Raw genomic sequence first — 22,883 nt, 5'->3', positions numbered from 1 at the left:
AGAAAGCAAGAATAATGTTATACTTAGATATTATTATGTTTAACTCTATATGTAATATTTTTTATAAAAAAATTTTTTTTATTTTCTTATGTTATACTTTCATATAAAAAATTAATATATTGAAACAGCCTACAGTAAAATTAAAAAACAGTGCTTTAAAATGCAATACTGAGAAGCAAAGTAATGTATCCAGAAATCTAAATAAATACCAGGGGTGAGGGGAGTCATGGTGCATACTGCATTGAAATTTTTAGGGTGTTGCTCCATAGTATTTGAGAGATAGTATTCTTACAGGGTGTGCTATTGCCCTTTGAAGAGATTTGCACCCTTGACAATAATAAATATTGCACTTTCAAAAAATTTCCTTTTAGTGTCCATTTTTCTTATTGAGTAAAAAAAAAAAGAGAAAATATGCATTCTCAGTTTTCACTAATATTGTTTCTACTCCTACTTTCAGTCCTTTTAAAGTAATACAACTTGAAAAATCAAAAGCAAAACATATTTACAAAATTTGTGGTCCTTTCAAGTTTGTTGTAAAGGGATTTAACTCTATTAGTTTTATCTTGCTACACCAAGTATAGATAAGTTATGGCACCTCAAGGTTATAACAACGTTAAGCAATATACATAAGACTTGAGTTCAAAGCTTTTCTTCTGAAAGCAATTGGTTTCACACAACTAGCAAAATTAATATTTTTGAAAAGTAACATCAACATTACATGCTTTTCACTCTGCAAACATGATACGAGGAATTCAAAAAGATTAAAAGTTTTCTGTATTTTCAATTACCATGATCAGAAAGCGTACACACATGAGCAAGAGAAAGAAGGAAGTCTATTGATGAAACTGCTTCAGTTAAGCTATATAAGCAAGTGACATGTTCTCGAACTTCACCCAAAACCTCTTCAATTATTCTAAAAGTAATAAATATAAATTAAACAGTATTTGACGATGAAGGTTCGTTAAATTTAAACACAATAGAGTGTCAAAATTAGGAATAAATAAATCACACAAGCTATCAAAAATATATATAAACGGCACTTGCTAGGAATTAACAGATAATAAAATACTATAAGAAATGAGTTAAGAGTATTTGACTGAACATTATAAATTTTCTCTACTAATAAAAAAGTTGAAAGTCTGGATCTTTGGATGTGTGTGACGCCCATAGCAACTAGACCATTCGGCTGATTTCCATGAAATTTGGCACAAAATTGGTTTGCAGAAGGGAGGTGGGCCCCTCAAAGCGAATTTTCGAAAATTAGATTTTGTTCTTTTTCTATTCCAATTTTAAGCCCATTTTTCACATAAATTTGATAATATGAGGGAGAAATATTTCATTCAAATTTTTAAGTTTTATGTCATTCAAAAGCTTGGAATTTTTTGCATAAGAAGAAGTTTGTTCAAAGTTTCTATGAGCCTCGTGAGAGCTGTAGGAGTCGTTTAGAGAAAACCAACATCCAAGGCTTACCTTCAGCAAGCCAAATGATTCTAAATGATTAAGCAAATAAACCAAAAATTAAAGATAAACAGAAATTATTTTTGAAGCGGAAATTAAATTTGTATGTCACAATGGTTACATCTCTTACTCTCTTTGACTGTTTTGTTACTTTTTTTGTTTTGGGCATTTGTAAAAATGTGCTTATTTTAGCGATCAATCCTCTTTTTATTGAAAAGGATTTAAATTAAAGTATTTTAACTGTCAAGAAAAAGTCCTCTGCTTCTATTTTCGTAGTTTTATGGTATTTTGTTCAGTAAATTATTAAAATATTGCTATTACAACATTCTTTCGATAGTTTTCAATTTTGGAAAAATGGGTCATTTTGCATTTTGAGCAAGGTAGGGAAACTTCTTGTTTTAAAATATTTCTAAGACTTTTCTTGGTTCTACAAGCTACATTTTCAAACCTGCTAAATATATGAAGAGATCTTGAAAAAAAAATAGTAAAAATAATGCATAGTAGACATTAACTTTAAGTATACAGGCAAATCAAATGATCTTTTAATATTTACTATGGGCAAAACCGTGCGGGTACTGCTAGTAAATAATAAAAGGAATCAATCTGGCATATTTATTATGTTGAAATATTATTTCTATGTTTTTTGTGGATTCATGCCCCGGATGACCATTTTCTTCAATGAAAAATACATAACTGTTCCTTGCCCCTTAAATGTACATGGAACATGCAGTTTAAAAAACACAAACATAAAAAAAAAATCCATAAGCTTTCAAAAAAAATATAAATAAATGCATACACACTTGAAATACAAGGGACTTATATGTTGCAAGTGTGAATCATCATTAAACATCCTAGATTAGATTGAAAGGAAATAATTTAAAAACAAGCTTCATTTTTTTAAATTTTGATTAGAAGTTAATTTTAGATTACTTGGAAATTATGTAAATAATTATCTTACATATCACTCATTAAATAAATTTCCTGTAACGACTCTCTGACACGATCTATAAAAAAGAAAAGCATAATAAGTTAAAGAATGAAGAAAAAAGAAAGGAAAATTTCTTACAAAATATAAATGGCTCTTTGTTTTTAAGAACAAAGCTTAAACCTTATTAAAATGTACTCACCATTTAGTTTTATCTGTAAAGAAAAAAAAAAGAAATTTTTATTTTTGTTCTCAACACAAAATTTAAAGATTTTCAAACATTTAAAAAAAAAAGACTAATAATAATAAGAAGAAGAAAAATAAAAACATTTTTGAATAATTTTGAGAAGCAGTTAACACACAACAACAACTAAATAATAATAGCAATAACAAATGACTAAATTTAACACATGTAGGCTCAAATAGGAAGACTAGCATCATAAAAATATAAAATATGGATAAATTAGGCTATGATTCTTAGTTTAAGAAACAAGGTGCTCAACCCTCAGTTCTGTATGTGATCAAAATATTATGTGGAAAAGTTAAGAAAATGCAAGCATGTGTATCTTTAAATTTTCCATATAAAATATACTACACAAAATAAAGTCTTTATTTTTTGTCATCAGCATATGAACAGAAATGTATATACAGTAGCTTTGATTTAACGATACCAGATTTAACGATTTCCTCAATTTAATGATACATGTCATTGGCCCAGAATTGACTGTATTAAATGTCCATGTTTCTTGATTTAACAATAACTTTTTCCCGTCCCTTGACAATCGTTGAATGGAGGTTATACTGCACTAGAAAGACAGACAAACTTTTTCAAGAGCTAGGGAAACAAGCATCTTTGATATTTAGAGACGTACCGAGTATTCAGTAACTACTCGGTACTCAGCCTACTCGGCCAATACCGAGTAGTTGTAAAAAAGAAATTTTGTTCAAAGCAGATTTTACAATAAATAAAAAAATGCACAAGCATATAATATACTGCAATCATTTACAATTCAAATTCACAAGTCAAATTCAAATTTTGAGAATAATGAAGTTTGTTATGCTTCAATGGAGTAAATCTTATATTTTAATGCCCCAAAGTTAATGAAACTTATTTATTAAAAAAGGGGCAAAAAAGGTAAGTACAGAAAATATGAAAATTTTATATTATTAAATGGATTTTTGCCACTAACAAAATTATTTATAAGAAGCATAAAAATACCTTTTCTCGAAAAATAAAGCAACATTAAAAGCACAAATGCACAGGAACACTGCAGGCATGTGTTTTGGCATTACAAGGAATGCTTTTTTCAATGCACAAAATGTGAGCTTATGGATTTAAAGACATCTGACAAAAGTCGTTTTTTTTAACATTCATCAGCTCACATTTTATACAATGAAAAAGATGTTCCTTGTAATGCAGAAACATGTGTCTGCAGTGCTTCTGCACATTTGTGCTTTTAATGTTGTTTCATTTGCTTTTAAAAATTATTTACGTTTGGCGAACTAGAAGTATAGATTGATATAATTTGTTTTGCTTCCAACTTGATTAATCCTACCTTTAATGTATTTACTTATTTTTAATTTAAAAAATAACTTATTTGTAAAATTATTGACACAAACAAAATCTTTTAAATAATGCGAATTAAATTTCAGCTGGAATTTTGTTTTAAAAACTATGATTTGGACATAGAGGTCTACTACTATTCATGAGTTCAAAATTCGTCATGTGTGTGTCGGTGGTTCTTCTTAAAACATAATTGGAACTCGGAACTCAGTACTCGGCTGAGTAGTGAAAGACCCAAGTACTCGACCAAAGTGCTACTCGGTACGTCTCTAAATATTTTCAACTTAGTTTCTGGCCTAAGATCAAGTGTACCTCATATACTAAACAAAAGCATGACATAGTAGTAAAATTAATTTTGATTGTATTCGACTTATTGATGCAAAAAAATATTCATGAATGATATTTTTTTTAATTCAAATGAAAAGAAGATATTAATTACCAGATCTTCAGTAGTACAGGTTATAGTACTTTTATATTTATTGACTTTTACAAACACAGGTGGCAAATCTTCCTCTGCTATGTTGAGTTTGCTTACGATCTGAAGAAAAAAACCTCGAGTAGAATTAAAACCAACATGCAGTTTAATGTTGTACTGCTTTTCCAACTGTTTTGTGATTTCTAAAAAAATAAATATCAGTTTTTAAAAGTTTACAAGTAGCATAGATGGCACAAAAGTATGAAAAGAAAAAAAATGCATAAGAGAATAACCTAAAAACTTACAATTTGAATTATTCAGGGGTGCCCACCTGGGAGGGGGGGAGGAGGCAGACTGCCGGCATTGAAATTTTTAGGGGGATAGGCGTTTTGAGAGGTTATTTTTTTCATTTTTTTTTTTGGGAGGGGGGTCTTCATGATATTTATGAGGGTGCTTAGGAGGGATTTGCAGGGTCTAATTTAAGTGTAAGCCCAAGAAGTTCGGGCTTTGGGGTTCCCCAAAAGTTACAAAAAAATTCTTAATAAATGTTTTCATTTGTTTCGCACTATAAAAATTTTCAAAATATTTTTTCTTCCAGTGTAAGTTTAAAAATTAAATTGTTATTACTGGCTCTGTATTAACAAGGTCCATGAGTTCAGCGGAAAACTATCTGGAGTGACATCTAGCGTAGAATGAGACCACACAGATATCACTACATTTCAGTACGCAGCTCACTATTACTGCTTAAGTAAGGCATTTATTTTGTTTCTGTTGATTTACAATATTTCAAGATGTTTCAATCTTTTGTAATTGTTTATTTATGTAAGTATCAAATTACAAACACACTACAGTGATATTATCAAACTGCAGCATATGCAAATGTTAATGAAGTCAACCTAAAAATTAAAAAAAAAAAAAAAATCAATGGTGCAGACTGCACTACTGATTTTTTTTTTGGGGCACCCCTGAATTATTTAGACTAAAACTGTACTTTACATACTCAGGCTCGATAGCTTATAGATAATCAATATATTTCAGCTACAGAAGAATTTCAATTAATTATCAGACATAGGACCAAAGTATTGATGGACAATCTAAAACATGTTAATCAATAAAAACAATTTTTTTCATAACAAAGAAAATATATTATAGCACCACTTCATCAAAAACATAAAGATGCAACGTTACCAGTCCATAAAAGCAAAAAAAGCAAAGACCTATAAAATTTTGCATTTTGAACGTGACACATTTAGTTCCTTATTTGTTTTACATTTACTGGTGTCGCCGAATTTGCACAAGGTTCATCTGAAAATGAATCCAAAAATCTAAAGATATTTTGATAGCTTTTTTCTTTTTTTTGAAAAAAATATTAAAGATATGGAATGCAAAATAAATGAAAAAATAACACAATAAAAAATAATTTAAGAAAAACAGCAAAAAAAAAAAAAAAAAACCTTCTAGTTGCTTCAAAACTATCACCTCATAACACTATGATTGTACTTTTAGTTTATTAATTTAGAGGCACAAGTATGCTTTAAATCTTGTTGTTTGGTGCACTTTTGATGTTCTTAACAAAATAAAATTCAATAATAGAAATAGATTTTGTATAAAACATTTTCGAAATTAGTACATTTATTTGATTTTAAAAAAGGAAGCAAATTACAGCTTATTTGAATAAACATTTATATTGCTCTACAGAACCAGTCATTAATGCTATAAAACATATGTTTGAAGAAAAAAAGAATATAAATAATTTTTAGCTTTTGAGAAGAAAAACAATACAGAAGAAGCTATTTACAAAACCAATACTAAGGTTATCTTTTACCAGCAAAACACATAAACAAAATAGTAGTTAGAAAACAATATTTGAAAAAAAAACATATGGACCTTCAGCAAACTATTCTTGAACCCAATTTGTCACTTAATTTACCAACCCTAATACAAAGATTTGAGTACCACCAAGGATTTATACTCTTTTGACTTTAGATATTTTTTTTACAAATATAGTCTGTTCATTTGTTATATACTAAAAAAAAAAAAGAAATCTCATAGAATATTTTATGTGCAGCATAATTATAGTAGTATAATTTTTCAACTGCAAATGCAGAAACTTACCCATAATATCATTCACAGATTCTGAATAAGCCCGACGAGCAACATCTAAGAGTCCATTAATGTTTGACTGAAAAAATATTGTTGATATTTATATTAAAAGAGCAACAGTATAAAAAGAAAATTACTTACATTATGTAATTCTAGAAATTAAAAAAAAAGAAGAGGGAAAAAAAAGTAAAATATAGTTGGTCATATTTTTCTTGAACTAAGATTTCTTCTGACTGGATATGAGAAAAGAATACCCCACTTCATAGATATTTAGCATGATGCAAATTTAGTCTGAGCTCCTCATTAGTTTTACACTTTAAGAACATAAATTTTACTTAACTCTGCCTGAGGGTAATTCCATTTTAATGTTGCACAAAACACCCTACAAAGACTCCAAATATGTCAGACTCCTGTTTCATTGCATGAAATTCAGGAAGATTACTCTTTCTAACTCAGAATATTGCCTCTCAAATGTATAACGAAGCATGCTGCCTAGTTTTTATCTTTTTAATGCAAAGTCCAACATATGAACCTCTTGCATCTGGAGAGGGTGAATGTGAGTTGAAGTGATGCAGTGACAGAGAGGGTATCGTTAGTTAAAGTTTGACTGTCAGGAGACAGTACTTGACAACGCCTTACTTCAGGAATAGTCAATTTTCATGAAGGTGCGGCATGCAGAGGAAAATTGAAGAACGGAATTCGCAAGTGCTTGAATACATTACCTTGCAAAATTTCAGAAATTACTCAGAGAGGAAAGATATTGAAATTTTGCGAGTTCAAGGCAGATATCTTGTTGGATCTACATAAGTGGGATGGGTCTTGGTTTTACTTCATTCAGTAGTCACTGATCAGAGACTATAACACCTTCTATAAATAATTTGAATTAAAAAATGGCAAGAGGGATAACAGGCTTTTTTCTTACATTTCTATCAGAAAATCACTGAACAGCAGCATGTTTAAGTGCTATACATTTTGAAAGATTCCCGGATGAACACACCCACATGAAGCACATTTTTCAGCACCATAATGGTCTAAGGTCAGCCAGGCATTTTTGTTTTCAGTGCAGAACCTGTAGCCATACAGTTTGATATTCTTCATCTGGAACAAGACCATGTTGGCCAAATTGGAAGTGAACTTGAAATTGTTGCTGGTAGTAATCAAAAGAGCTCCACCACAATACATGATCATGCCATGCCATTGCAACTACTTGCAAATGACACATGTACTGCAATCTATCGATACAACTTTAATTACTGAATCCCCATCAAACTCGCACAGTGCCCTCTCCAATTACGGGAGGTTTATATATATGCCTAAGCAGGGGCGGCATTTCAGCATTTCATTTGGGGGGTCGAGTTTCTTTAATATGTATTACCACAGTGCGGTCCCAAACACACATTAGGTAACAGGAAGTAGTCAAAAAAAATTTTTAATACGAATAAAAATTAGTGTTTAGAAACAATTAAAATTTTGATTCACTTTCTAATAAGTTACCATACAAAACATCTCGATACTAAAGTTTTTATACCTTTTGGAAAAGTTTTAGCGCATGATTTTTGGATTTCGGGAGAGCAGGGAATCGTGTTACTAATTTATCAGTGCCCAGTGCCGTTGTGTTTTGCCAGTACAGCTAAATAGATTTTTTTTTTTTTTTTTTTTGCCCATTGTGCTTTGAAAATAAGTCTCTAATCTCCTGAGACAAAAAAAATCTTTCTCTGCTAGCTGAGCTGATTGGAATAGTTAAAAAACAATTAAAGCGAGTTATTATTAAGAGTTTTCATAAAACAAAGTTATGTATGAAAACTCTTTTTATATCTTGCTCTTCAAAATCACTCAGGCAGCTTCAAAAATTGTTAGGGGCTTAATTTTTCATCATTGAATAATCTAGTCTCGTGGGCGCTCTCAGCTTCAATGCGACGTCATCTGCCTCCATCCCTGTTATTCACTATTTCAGACTGATGAGTCCATTACAAGGACAAACTGTAGTCTCTGGATGTGATAACCAGTTTTTAGGTATATTGCTTGTAATTATTCCTGCCTCATGCTAAAAATTTTACTCATAACTGAAACATTTTATTTTTCGTTTTCAAAATCCAATCCAGATAATATAGAGCCAACCATACGGAAAAATAATTATCATCAAATCTTGTGTTAATTTCATTCAAAACTGAATCTATTACTTCGTACAAAATATTGAAAAATCAATGTTTGACTTCACATCATCATGTGGATTTTTGTCACTTTTTTTTTTTTTTTTGCGCCTCTTTAAAATTGCCTTGTAGGAAGAATTTTTTGAAAGGTTTCACGATTGATTGAAATATGCATCTATATAAAATCTAGTTTCAGTTTCAATTATAGATTGAACTATAGTAGTATGGTGCACAGATCAATGATAGATTGAACTGTGGTTTGAATAGTCCGAAAATTAAGCGTAGCGGATTGAAGATGGTTTGATAGAGTAAAGCATTTTTCAAAAACGTTCTTCAATACAAGCAAATTGAATAAAAATTCAAACGAAGTCCATACATGAAAAAGGGCATGAGCTTTTTCACCATTGAAAGAATCATTTTGCAATAATTCTTCCAGTCGTCAAATCACTGCTTTGAAGTTATAAAGAAATCTTTTTATGGTTTTAACTCTTGAAGACCATCTTGTGTCACTCCGAGATTGCATAATTATAGAGCCTCATAAAAGGTATTTGTTGATATGTTTTTTTATTCAATAATCACACGCATTTTTAAGAAGTTTCTATGAAAGCATATAATGCATTGAGCAGCTGAAACGTGTTTCTAGCAGAAGAAAGCGATGAACACTCATTAAACCATACACTTAAAAAATGAGCGTAAATGTGAATGTAAAATATCAAGGAATTTTCTTACGAAAACTTTGCAGCCACACCACTTTGCACGAGCCTCTTATATTGGACACACCATACTGCGCACAGAAGTATGAAATATTTAGCCTATATGAGGAAATGTCTTCTTTAGTTAAAATTAACCATGGTTCTTTATCAATTTTCTCTGTTTTGAAAGGGTCGAAAAATACTTCATGAATTTCTAAGTCATCATACAAATAACGAAAAACCCTTTTTCCAATCTGAAAATGTGTTGAGAGTTTCATCAAATAGTTACTAAGAACCAGCGAGATTTTTTTTTAATGAACATTGATTTCCGACTCACATAAAATGAATTCACCCATTTTCTCTCATTCTGCTCAAAAAATTTGGGGGTGCGACCGCCCCCTCTTGACCCCCCTATTTGCCGCCCCTGTGCCTAAGTGTAATAAAAACAGACCCTATGTAACAAAAACATAAAGACAAAAAAATGTGATCAAAATATAAAATACTATTTTCAGTAAACAAATATGCTTAAAAATATTTACCTTCACAGCAAAACACTTCTGCATATGCATATTTAACACACCTCTTTGCCATCTAGTATCACTATGAATTACAACGTTTATTTTCTCCTGAAGTTCCAAAAATTGCTCATCTGACAAAGCCTTTTAAATGAATAATGACACAGAATAAGATCAATATAAGAAAGGACACTTTGAAAGAAGATTACATGTCTTAAAACTATATTTACCTTAAAATAGGTTTGAAAGAGTTCATTTTTGCTTGTGGCTAAAACAGAATGCAGTGGTTTCACTAAGTCAAGAGCATGCTTCAAACATATAATATTTGTTATTTTTTGTTCACAATTTCGAAGATTTTTCTCTTTGGGAATCTGAACACACAGTGAAAGTAATTGTTCTGTATCCACAAATTTAGCAATAACAGCCTGAAATATCAAATTATTTTTATTCTGATAAGATAATCTGTCATCATTTCAAAATATAAATTAACAAAATAAAAATAAAATAGTGATTAGTTAGTTATTTTTAAAAAAGTTTTTTTTAATTTGATTTTTAGCCAAGAATTTTTTAAAAAAAAGTGGACTCAAGGAAATTATAATTACTCAATACTTTTTATTTTAGTCCATTTAGGTGTCCCTGTAGGTGTGATCAATTATTTTTTAGAACCTTTGAAAACCATAAAGATTTAAACGTGTAGGGAAAAGTGGGGTGAGATGAGGTTAATTAAGCTTCAGAAACAATTTCTTGCTTCAGGATATGAATTAAATTTTGAAACTTATGCACTTATGCCCATGACATCTTTCAAAAATCAAGTTTAATTTTAAAAAATTGAAGCTCTTGTTATCTCCTTTTTAAATATGAAAAGCATGTCATCAAGAACAAAAGCGTCTTTTGTCATCTTATCTTCATCAATGCTCAATACACATGTAGATATTGAAGAGGAACTCAATAAAAACATTAACAAAAAAACGGATAGCTTGATTTTTTTAAAAAAAGACGGAAGGCAGAGATTTTCACTAAAATATTTTTCTGAGAAATGGCATCAGATGCCATTACATTGAGCTGTCATCTAAGGGGGGGGGGGGGGGGGGGTCAGAGTCAAAAAAGTCTTTTTTAGAAAATGGTTTGATTGAATTTATTAAAATCTTTTGGGCATTATTGTGTATGGTTTTACGAATGTTCGATAAATCTTCAAACAAAAAATATCCACAGACAAGCCGGTGACAGAGGTTTTCCCAGAGCACCTTTGGAGAAAGATGATTTACAGCGTTCACTGTATCTCAGCTGACAGTTATCTGAAATCAAATTCTATTTGGATTTTGTCAAAGTATTAAGCCTCCCCTCCCCCCCCCCCCCCCCCCAGGTTCTCAGATCTTTTTTTATTAGACTTGAAAGTGGATTTGAGAAAAAATGTGTTTAAAGTTTTAGAAGTTAAAAAGCATCAATTTCAGCTCCATAGAGTAGTCCCTGTAGCAGTTTCGATCTCCTCAGCCACTTCTTTTTTCATTATTTATTCATATTATATTTAGCTAACCCCAAAACAAGCAGCACTGACATTCTGAGCATCTGCAGCTGTCAGAACTGCTGCATTCTTCAGCAGCTGTTGGAGCTACAGTTTGAAGGAGCAAAGACTGATTACTTGATAACTTTGAGAATTTTGCTCGAAACAACTTGAAATTTTGGAAATTTTTGAAATGTTCAACTACAAGACAAAACAAAAAAGGAAAAAAATCCCTTTATGAAGCGACACTCAACCCTCCCCTTCCTCCTTCAAAGGATTCATTGCACTAACATTCCCTTTTTGTAAGATTTGTTTGTATACAATTGTGGCAATATAACCAGATTGGCACTAAATCAGGGTTTGGCTACAGATGTATATACTTCACTGCTCTTCTGATTGCTTGATCCACACCAAGGCCACTCTTGAATTTAGGGCCTTTAAGCAAGCAAAGCTATGATGGCTGGCTGATTATGCCTTCCCAGATCTATTGCTACTAAAGCCTTACAACTATCACTTCCACCAGCATGTTAGTTCACACTTTTGTTTAACAACCTTGCTCCTTTGAAGTCTATGAGGCGACCCCTTCTAAAGTTAAACACTGGTTTAGAATGCCTTTAAGAATATGTTTAAGATATCTGTGCTTAATTTGTGGTGCATCGAAAAATGGTGCAGTTCCAATTAACCCTGAATCCAAGTACCAGGTCTTTTAAATGCCATCTTACACGGACACTACAAAAATCCCTATTTGTCACTGGTGCTGAAATGTTAATAATTTACTTTTATGCTAAGTAGCTCTGCCTCATCTTTTTCTGGGTACCTGAATATGAGACACTCTTTAACATTGAACAAAAGATGGGTCACATACACCTCGACTCGCTTTTTTCCCTGTGTAATAGGAAATGCCGACAAAAATGAGATCTACTTATGGACTGAGAAGTAACTGAAGAGCATGCAAAATTAGTTTCATATGGAGAAAAAAACATGGTTTTAGCCAACTTTTCTATAGCATAAGCAGTGGTGGATCCAGAACTCGAGCAAAGGGGGGGGGGGAGGGCTAACCTCGGTCTAAGTGGGGAGTCACTGTTTTAGAGGGTCTTTTTCATTGTTTTTGCAGGTAATTTCAATCTCGGGGGGGGGGGGGGGGGGAGGCAGGGCCTGATTACTGAATTGGCTGAATAAGCCATGGCATTGGGCCCCACCTTTTTGGAGGCCCCTAATTGACCCTAAATTTAGCCAATGACCAAAATTGTATGGTTTAGCTACAGGGGGCTACGAAAAACTGTTTGGCCTAGGGACCCTGATACCTTAATTGGGCCCTGGGGGGCATTGTTCTTAAAGGGACAGACACCCATGTTTAAACAACATGAAATTTTTTCTACAAGGGGGTCCCTCTCCCAAAACATTTAGGACTTCAAATACAGCTTTTTACTTTAAATAAACTTATATAGTATACTGAAGAATATAAATAATTTTGCGAACATTTTAAAGGTTTGAAAACACTGTACGCACCTCAGATAGATATAAAGCTACAAATTACCACCCTATGACCAGAGCTAAGATGGAATTGCAAGCAAACACCGGAAAGGTTAGTTACAGCATCCAGAGATTGCAGCTGCGCTCTAGCTTTATGCTCATGAATATGGAGTAGCTAAAACCATGCTCAGGTAAAAAATTCATATAAAGCTGAGCAGATTATCACATTGGCAGATAAAAATACTTTCGCATAACAGAAAATGGTTTGCAAACATGGTATGACTCCCTATTGAAAAAGGGAAGATAAAAGCTAGGGTACAAACACTACCCCAGCTATTGCTGGAGAAAGGTAGTAAAAAGAAGTGGATGCGCGAAGGGGGTTAGGACCCTCTCATGGAAATTTGTAAAATTGATGTCAAAAATCCAATTTTCGGAATGTTTTGGTGGTAAAGTAAGGTGAGATGGGGTTGAGCTTCTTTCCTGAGTGCTTTTCCTTACTATAGTCAATTTCAAGCCTTCACTGGTGATATTAGAGAATCGAATGCTCTTTCCAGAAGTTGGCACAAATAAAAGGTTAAAAAACGCATTTTTATGCTATATGTGATAATGATAAGGTGATGGGGAAGGTTCAGGGGCTCTCTCTGCAAAGTTTTCGCTGTAGAACTCGGGAAAACACGATTATAGACTATCTTTGGGGACGTTAGGAGAGGAATTCTCTAGTGATTCACTTGGAAAAATTTTCAAAATTGGAGTCATTAAGGAGTTTTACTAGACTTCTGGTGAATTTATGTTACTAGGTCACTCTTCTCCAGAAGTCTTTCGACATTGAACACTCCAATTTAAGCTGTAACTGGTGACGTTTGGGAAATGAAGAGGGTGCGGAGGCACTTTATGGAAAAGTTTTGTCAGTGAAGTCTGAAAGATGCAATTTTAGTCAAAGTTTGATTAAGTTTAGAAAATGGGAAGTTTGGGAGGCTTTTTTTTTAAATATTTTAACAACTAAGTCTTCAAATGGTGGCGTTTTGTTTGGGAAATGGAAAAAGTTCATGGGCTGTCTCTGGAAGTTTTTTGACCCTAAAGTTTGAAAAAAAACTCAACGGTATGCCTTCTTCGTCAATGTTAGGGGGATCTCCTAATGTCACGAAAGTGATGTCAGGTTTTATTCTGATTTTTTTCCCAAATTCAAGTCCTAAAGATGTGACTTAAGGTTTAGGTTTGGGAAAGATAGAGGAAAGAGGACTCCCTGCCTTCTCGACTCCATCGGCCTCCTTCCTTCCCAAAATCTCTTTCAATAAGTCATTTTTAGGTTGTATGTGAAGAAAAAAATTTGAGCATTTTCCCGAGGAATTTTCTGAAATGAAATTTAAAGCTATCTGTGCTGATACTCAGTGGCGTACTGGGTCCAAAATGTGTACCGGGAAATACACTTGACCGGCGCCTTGTTCTATTTTCGTACCCTCCCCCCCCCCCCCCCCGCAATCCACCAAGCTAACTAATAAATTAAACTTGACGAACTTCCTATCAGAGGAGTATATAATCTTCATCGCCCTGGGAGAAATGTAGCTTTTGTCACTCCCCCCCCCTCAATCCACAAGCTCTACTAATAAATTAAACTTGACGAACTTCCTATCAGAGAAGTATATAATCTTCAGCGCCCTGGGAGAAATGTAGCTTTTGTCTCCCCCCCCCCCCCACCTCCCGTTTGACGAAATGAGAGAAAGTTTTTCTTTTTAATCTTCCTTCGGTGATGTTAGAAAAAGGGGTGTTCTGGGTCGGGGTGAAGGAAATATGCTCAATCGGAAGTTTTTCGAAATTGAAGTCCAAAACACGATTGTGGCAATCTGAGACAACGTTAGTGAACGGGGAAGGAATGCGGTTTGGGACTCTTAGAAATTTTTCGAAATAAGTCTCAAATATGCAAAAAAAAAAATTTTTTTAATAATGTTTGGCAGAGATAAGTGTCTGGGGCGGAAATTATTCAAAATTGAAATCCTAATTACATCTTCGTCTGCTATCGTTGATGACATCAGGTGAAAGCATGGGTTTCGGGGACTTTTCCTGGGAAATTTTTAAAATGGAAGTCTTAAATCGGAAATTTTAGACGATCTTTAATGGGGGAAACATTGCGTTTGAAGGGTTCAACTGTTTTCCACGAAAGATTTTTGAAATTGAAGTATCAAAACGTAATTTGAGACCTAGGCTATCTTTGATAACATGAAAGGAAGAAATGGAGATCGGGTACTCATCCCCGGCAATTTTTCGAAATCGAAGTTCTAACTTCTAAAAATTAAACTTTAGACGAGGTTTTATAACTTTGTGATAGGATTCTTGTGGACGGGGGAAGAGGAAGCTTTCCCACAAAATTTTTAAAATTGATGACTTGGAAACGCTGTTTTATACGTTTATAATTGTGAAACTGTTGCTACACCCAGGAGCGCCCCCCCCCCCCCCCGGTCTTCCGCGAAGTCAAAAAAAGTAGGGTGAGTACAGGGGTGGATACAAAAAAAGTTTTTTCAGGGGGCGACGGTAAAGTAAAAAGCCTCCCTCCCCCCTCCACTCATACAATTTTAAGGGCCACCGGACCTTGAAAACAAACTTTTTTAATTATTGATGGATTTGCATGAAATTTTAACCATATAATTTAAACACTAGTACAACCTTAATTATAAAATTTCATTAAAAAATTTTAATTAGAAGACCAATTATTTAAAAAAAATTTAAATAGCCTTAACGATAATTAACAAAACTTTGAAAAGTCCCTTGCGTAATTATTTTGATTTCACAACACTGAAACTTATTTTAAGTCATTCTCTATACTATACTAAATAAAACAAAACTCACAAAATTGTCCTCATATTCAAATAAATTCAAAAAATAAAAATTTCAAAATTTTGACAAAAATTTCTTCCTTTTGAACGTCCAGTGTCCCCTTAAGCTTCTCGCGTATTCCATTTGTGTCCCCCCCCCCTAAAATGCTCTACTACAGGTATACGAAAATGGCGGCCCTTTAATTGTTTCAAACGTATCTATACTAATAATATAAAGATGAAGAGTTTGTTTGTTTGAACGTGCTAATCTCAGGAACTACTGGTTCAAATTAAAAAATTATTTTTGTGTTGAATACTCCATTTATTGATTAAGGCAATAGACTTTTTTTTTTAAATCAGATTGACTGAAATATTTGTAATTGCAAATTAAATGTTTAATTGTTTAGTTCTATGAATTCCTAATAGATGGCGGAGTTAACTCATCGAGTTGGCGCTGGCCGAAAGTGTCGATAGCTGCGAGGAATCATGCCACACGACTCAGATGCTACGCTATTGTGGGTTTGTAGTGGTCAGCGAAGCAGATTTTGGAATGCGTTTTTTCTTTTTTTTTCATGTTTTCAGGTACATAATTTGATTTTGTAGGCTTTTTCTATTGGGTTTTGTTTTCCTTATATCTTCAACGTTTGTTTTTGTTTTTATAAATGAAGTTAGTTACTTACATAAGTAAATAATTTGATTTGTCGTTTTATTATTATGGGGTTGTTCTTTACAGCGTTTTCATTTAGTATCGTTTGTTTGGCGAAACATTTTAAATCGCAGAAAAAAAAAATCGTTAAAGGACAGGGTTATGGTAGCGTGGTTACTTAGCGAGTGAAGCGATGAACTATACAGTTGAAGGATTATTTTGAATTGTATAGCTACTGTTAATCTTTTAATGTGTTTTAGCATAATGGGTTTTAAATTCCAAAGAAACTTGAATAGGTTTTTTTGAAAAGGTTGGTACGCATTTTGATCGCAGAAAAATGATCATTTCACATCAGAAAGGGGGGGGGGGAGTTTTTTTTCTTCTACAGACTTTTTTTACATTCCTAGCACGGGTATCGCCGAGCGGGTACTGCTAGTTTTAAATAAAGAGAAAGAGAATGTCTTTATCTTCTGGTTTAAGAGTCTGGTTATTACTAGATCTAAGCATTGACTATGAACCTAATCATGAGAATAATATTCACTCAAAAATAAGTGTGGGGTGCGAGGGCTTCTCCCCCGAAATTTTTTTGGTTTTTTTCGTTTTCAAAATGCATTTAAATGATCTTCGGTAATGTTAGGAGCAGGAGAAGAAAGGGAGCGCTCGTCTATTTTTCGGAATTGAAACCTTAAAATTAAATTATCTAGAATTATGATAATGAAAGGGGGTCTGGGGCTCCCCCCTGGAACATATTAGAAATTTTAGCTCTGTTTTAGACCATCTTTGGTTGTACTATGGAAAGGAGATCGAGGCCCACCCCGGAAAATGTTGTAATTTGATTTTAAAAGTGCATTCCAGATTGTCATTGGTAATGTTAGGGGCTGAAGAAGTTCGTTGATGCTCCGCGACCATATTTCGAAATTGAAACTTAAAAACGCAATTGTAGATTATATCCGATTTTTTTAAGAGAGTGTGTTGGGCTGTGCTCTCCCCCTAAAACTGTAGCTGTAAAAACGCATTTAGGCTATTTGCAGTGATGTTAGGGAAGGAGAGCCACTAATCGCCGCGCAACTGTATACTTCAGAATATCATGAAACATATTTTAATATTTTAATATATATATTTTTGGGGGAGGGAGGGGGGTGGCGAAAGGCAAACAAGCTTGGGAAAAAAATGTTTCGAGAAGAAATTTTCCATTCGCCTTTCTTTTCGCTCCCCCCCCCCCCCTTTGTGCTCGGCGCCCTACGTGTTCGCATGCCAGACATCCTCGAATCAGCGAGTAGATAGTATAAAATGAAGTCTTCAAAAAAAGCGTGTGTTTGTTTAAATGCGCTAAACTCGAGAACTACCCGGCCGATTTCGCTGAAATTTTCACAGCATCTTTCTCTTAGCGCCGGAAAGGTTTGCACACATGTTTGAAAAAAAAATTTGAGGAGTATTTTTTTTTCCAATATAGACCCAATTTTCACATAAAATTCCGAATATGGGGGTGAAAAATTATGCACATATACTAATATTATATATCATTAGAAAGGGTAGTATTTTCCCGCGTTCTACGCTATTTGTTTTAATCATCTAACTTAATTACGGCGGGAGTTACTTGCGTTTTTAACTCGAATTTTTTTAGGCTTAGCTGAAATTTAAGCACTACTTTCTTCATTAAATCTATCAATAAAAAGTGAAGGAACTGTCCCACAGTTTTTTTTTTTTTTTTTTGACACTATTGGGAAAAAGCGATATTTTTTACTCCAGATCCATCTCGACTTATGATCGAAAAACTAAACTTCCATCTCGAAAGGAAAAAAAAAAGGTTACAAGCCTTTTAAATCAAGTTCAAAAAATCTCTTTCCCATTCAAATTGTTAATCATTTTCTTTCGCATTTTAATTCCTTAAACTTATTTTATTTTGTGTTTCCATGGTTACGCTTTTAAAATCCATCATTCTCGATTTACTTTCTTTAAAGTATTTTAATATCTGTCGTCGTTGTTTGGGAGGGAAATTTTGCATGATGTTTACTTTTAATTTATTTATTTAAACCTGATTGTTGAATATACGTCATTTGACACAATTTTTAGTTTCAAGGTGGACCGGGCATAGCCGGGCAACGCAGCTAGTACCTTCTATATAACACAAGCATGTAACCTGTACTTTTGATTCCCAAACTCTTGGGGGTGGGGGTAAATCAGAGCGCAGTGAAATTTTCATGGGGGCGCCGTGCCAACGCTACGGAATTTTCAATTACTTCACTATAATTAGAGAATTATGAAACAGTTGAAATGTTCCGCAGCGCTTCTGAATCATGAATAACACTAAAGTGCTATGCAATGCTGTTAGTTATGATTAGTTATATGAGTGGTGAATCTAGGGAAGGAGCTATCGTTGAAAGCGATCCCAAGACGATATAAAAAATTTTCGTCATCAGTCCCCCACTACTCCCCCCCCCCCCCTCGGAATCCTTGCTTGCTACCGAGTTATAGAGAGAAAGGCGCCGTAGGAAAGTCAGATGTCTAAAATAGGCGCCTTGGTTCAAAAATATCTTGGAACCATTGCAAAATATCAGCCCCGTCCCTTAAAATTTTACATATGGGCGCCCTTATTAGCCAAGATTTTTAATGCAAAAGTTTATTAGTTTCAATTGAGTTTAAGTCGGCGCTGAATGGTTACTTATTGTGTTTTTACAATTCGTGAATTTAAAAGGGAAAAACTCCGCTATATACCATTTTTTTCTTTGGGAAATAGATAAATTTGGAAAGGAGGGAAATTTGGATGAGAATGAGAAAAACAGAAACCGATAACGAAAGTAACTTTGATTTAAAAAAAAAAAACTACTTAGGCACCGGCGCACCGGGAATTTTCCCGGTATCCCGGCGGCCCAGTACGCCACTGCTGATACTAAGGGAGAGGTGTTCGAGGGAACCTCTGGAAATGTTTTTAATTTGAAGTCTTAGAAGCGCAAAAATTTGTCTGTGTTTAAAGACGTTTATCGTGCAGAGAAGAATTTGGGTATCTTCTTTGGCTAAATTTGGAAATTGAAGTTTAAAAGCACAATTTCTTCTATCTTTTATAGTAATATTAGGAAAAGAGTGAGTGTTCGGAGATCTTCTTCACAACTTTTTTCGAAATTGAAGTCTTTAAAACGCATTTCAGGCACTCTTGGACGATGCTAGAAGATGCGTTGGGGTTCGGGGGCTGTCTTCTGAAATGTTTTGAAATTGAAGTACTGAAAACACAATTTTGGTTTATATTTTGATGAAATGGGTTGTCTCCAAAGGTAAAGTTTCAAGCTTGTGAAAGCCTATAGATGAATCTTTTTTTAGTCACGTTAAGGGAACAGACAGTGCTTGAGGATTTTCCTCACAAAATTTTGAGAATAAAGCTAGAAAAGCAATATTAAGCTTTTTTTATGGTATTGTTAGGGGAAGGAGATTCAGGAGCCTTCTGTTCTAAAAACATATTTTAAAGCTCACTTAGGTGACGATAAATATAGATAGGTATAGTTTCACACCAAAAGTAGTTTGAAATTGAAGCGCAATAAAATTTCATTCTATGTTTTTTTAAATAAGGGGTGAAGATTATGTTTAATTGGGGGGGGGGGGGGGGGAGCTAGAAAATTTTCTCCAGAAATATTTGAAAATAGTGTATCAAAAATGCAATTTGAAGTAATCTTTGATGACATTAGGGGGGAGCGGGAGCTCACTCAAATTTTTTTTTCAAAATAAGGCCTAAAAAACAGTTTTAAGCTCTCTTTGCAAAAGTATTGTGTAGTATTTAAAGTCTCCGAAAATTCGGTTTTATCCAGTGCGAGTTCTGACCTTAATAAGGGGGGGGGGGGGCTATAGCGCCGTTAGCCTGAGAAAGAAGTAAAATATATGACTGTGTTAATTTGAAACTGACAACTTCAGGTTAAAAAACCTTGATAGCATCAGGACGAAGCTATTTCCTCCAAGCCTTCCCATGCTGTTGCAACTCACATTTCAATCTGTTGTAAGTTTTGACCGAATGGAAGAAGGATGCTACAGTGCCTTTGCTCAACTCCCTCCCAATTCACCACTAATACGTCACAGTGTATATATTTGCTTAAATATAATGCATATATAAATTCGGAAAAGTATTGAATAAAAAAAAGTTAAACATAAACGCCTCAACAAACCCCTTAAATAAAAGTTAAACATATATGGCTTGTTTAATTTGAAAATTATAACTTTAAGATTTAAAAAAAAATAATTGCAGAACGAAACTGTTTCCTCCAACCCTTTCCATTCCATAGCAGATCACAATTTAATCTGTTTTAAGTTTGGACTTCAGGGGGGGGGGGCTACAGCCCCCTTAGACCCACCACTGAGCATAGGTATATGTAAAAAAATGTGAAAAGAAGAGGACTTTTGATCAAATTTCATATTCATATCTTAGAATAATTGGTATTTCACCTTGTATAGAATGAAAACATATACAAAAAAATATTTACCTTTAAATCATAAAATAGATGCTCATCACTGATAAGTTCAGCTATGCAATCCAAACGAGTGTTGATTGTATTGAGATCACAGGGTGGTTGTAAAATGTTTGCTCGCAGAAGTCTATTCCCACCAGGTGTTTGTGTGTGGTTCAATATGCCATACAAGGTATGATCAATTTTTCCCAATTCATTCGTAACCAATTCCAAGTGGCAGGCTGTAGCAGTATCTAAACCAAGTAAATTCATAACAAGAATTTTAAAAAGCCATAATAATATCCGAATGCATTTCAAATAGGGGGGAGGGTGGTAACCTTGATCTTAATCTATCGGACTACCCTTTGTAAAAACTTTAGGGGAGTAAAAATGATGCAATGTTGCATAATCAACAGTGAAGCCCCCCCCCCCCCCCCCAAAAAAAAGTGAAATGGATGCTTGCAGATAAGAGCATAAGTTAATGAAATGAAAAAGCAGTTGCGATGCTTGTGTTTTAATTTTTTTCTAAGAGAGGGCACTCTAGTGCACAAAGTAAAGGCTGCTCCCCTGAATCGACTCAACTTCACCACTGATAACAACTACCCTTCTAACTAAAATGCATTCTACAAAAAGACAAAAACACCACCTCACTGCTCGCTTGCCTTGCTTGCACCAATTCCATGCTCTATGATTTTTTGAACTATGCTTTCACTTAGCTATTTACGATGCTGGTAACAGCTCCCACTCTTTGGTCACGAAAATTTTTAGGTTCTTTATAAGGACTTTCAAATATCTTACAAAAAATGTTCCAAGGACAAAAATCTGGATTTTCTCCAGAGCAAATTACTCTGAATTCCTTCAGTCAGAGAAAATATTTCTATTAACTTTGAAACCAGTGTTTGCAATTCTGACATTTCGAAACTTACATCTAACAACATTGGTTTCCTGTAACTTGCATTTTTTATTTTGAGCATTAAAAGAACCAATTATATTTATCCCTTTCAGTTTCCTCAATGTGCTAAAATAATTTAATTCTTATAAAAAACAAGTACTGTGTATACTAGCATTGACATTTGGTGCCAAAAGAAGATACAGAGTTGAGGGATCAACTTATAACAAGGCAAAACATTGCATTTTGATTATTATTTTTTTTTAATATTCCGCTTTTCAAAGCTAAATATTTTTAAAAGTATGACAATTGAAGGCAATTATTTTTAAAAGGTTGTAAAAAAATCCTTTTGCCCAACATGGTCACTGCAAACATGTCTTGACAATTGAAAGTTTCAAAATGTATGTACTTTTACCTACCACATTACGTTTTCAAGTTTTCTTTTAAAGAACCCTAGTTTTCAGGGCAATGAAAGCCAGAGGCGGCAATTGGGGATGGTGCAGGGGCAAGAAATTTTTGGAAGCTGAAGACTTTGCTTTTGGCTATCGTTGAGTGATTTAAGGGAACTCTTCCCCAAAAAATTTTCGAAGCTGAAGCATCAAAAGAAACGTATTTGGTGATGTAAAGGTAACTTCCCGAAAATAATTCCGAAACTGGCTTCTTAAAAAAACAAATTTAGGACATCTTCAGCAAACTGGGGGCAAGGCATTAGGGTTCGCTCCCAAAAAATTGTGCAGAGTTGAATTGTTTTAAAAACGCTATTTCAGGACATCTTTGAATGACTTAATGAGGGAAGAAATGAGTTTAGAGGTTCTCCCCGGTAAATCTTTTGGAACTGATAAAGCCCTAAAACATCAATTTTAGACTTCCTTTGGTGACTTCAAAGGAAAATGTGGAGGACTACTCTTGAATTTGTTTCTTATTTGGAGGTTTAAAAACACATTTGTACATATTTTGCCTGATGTTAGGGAGAAACGGGTTCGCTTCTTAGAAAAAAAATTCCAAAGTTGGAATTTCATACTAACAAAAATTTAGGCCCTCTTTGAAGATACAAGAAGGAGGGGTCGAGTTTACGGGTTCTCCTCCAGAAATTTTTTGAAACCAAAGTCTAAAAAATACAGTCTTAAGCTATCGATGGGTTATCTCCCCAGAATTTTTTTCAAATTAAAATCTTAAAAACATTCAGGCAATCTTTAGTGCAGGGGCGGTCACCCCCCACCCCTGAATCGCCGCCACTGATCAAAGCTAAGATGGGTCCCTTGTCTGTTTGGTTACCGGTTCTTTCAACCCCACAAAAATCATAAAATTTAAACTACTT

The 22,883-nt window shown here is 33.8% G+C and overlaps 1 protein-coding gene across 1 annotated transcript in view; it reads right to left on the bottom strand.

Moving 5' to 3' along the window:
• The window catches only part of LOC129226723 (mutS protein homolog 4-like), a 70,119-nt gene that overhangs the window by 29,659 nt on the left and 17,577 nt on the right, over positions 1–22,883 (bottom strand). Inside the window, exons 7-14 of the mRNA XM_054861352.1 lie at positions 20,713–20,930; positions 10,053–10,247; positions 9,847–9,966; positions 6,478–6,544; positions 4,387–4,565; positions 2,586–2,598; positions 2,417–2,462; positions 789–913 (exon numbers count right to left, since the gene is read on the bottom strand). Coding sequence (XP_054717327.1) covers positions 789–913; positions 2,417–2,462; positions 2,586–2,598; positions 4,387–4,565; positions 6,478–6,544; positions 9,847–9,966; positions 10,053–10,247; positions 20,713–20,930 — 963 coding nt within the window. The remainder of the gene's footprint in view (positions 1–788; positions 914–2,416; positions 2,463–2,585; positions 2,599–4,386; positions 4,566–6,477; positions 6,545–9,846; positions 9,967–10,052; positions 10,248–20,712; positions 20,931–22,883) is intronic.

This window comes from Uloborus diversus, chromosome 7 (assembly GCF_026930045.1).
Source record: "Uloborus diversus isolate 005 chromosome 7, Udiv.v.3.1, whole genome shotgun sequence".
Classification (NCBI taxonomy): domain Eukaryota; kingdom Metazoa; phylum Arthropoda; class Arachnida; order Araneae; family Uloboridae; genus Uloborus; species Uloborus diversus.
The sequence above is the reverse complement of the archived record's forward strand: the minus strand, read 5'-3'. Positions and strand labels throughout refer to the sequence as shown.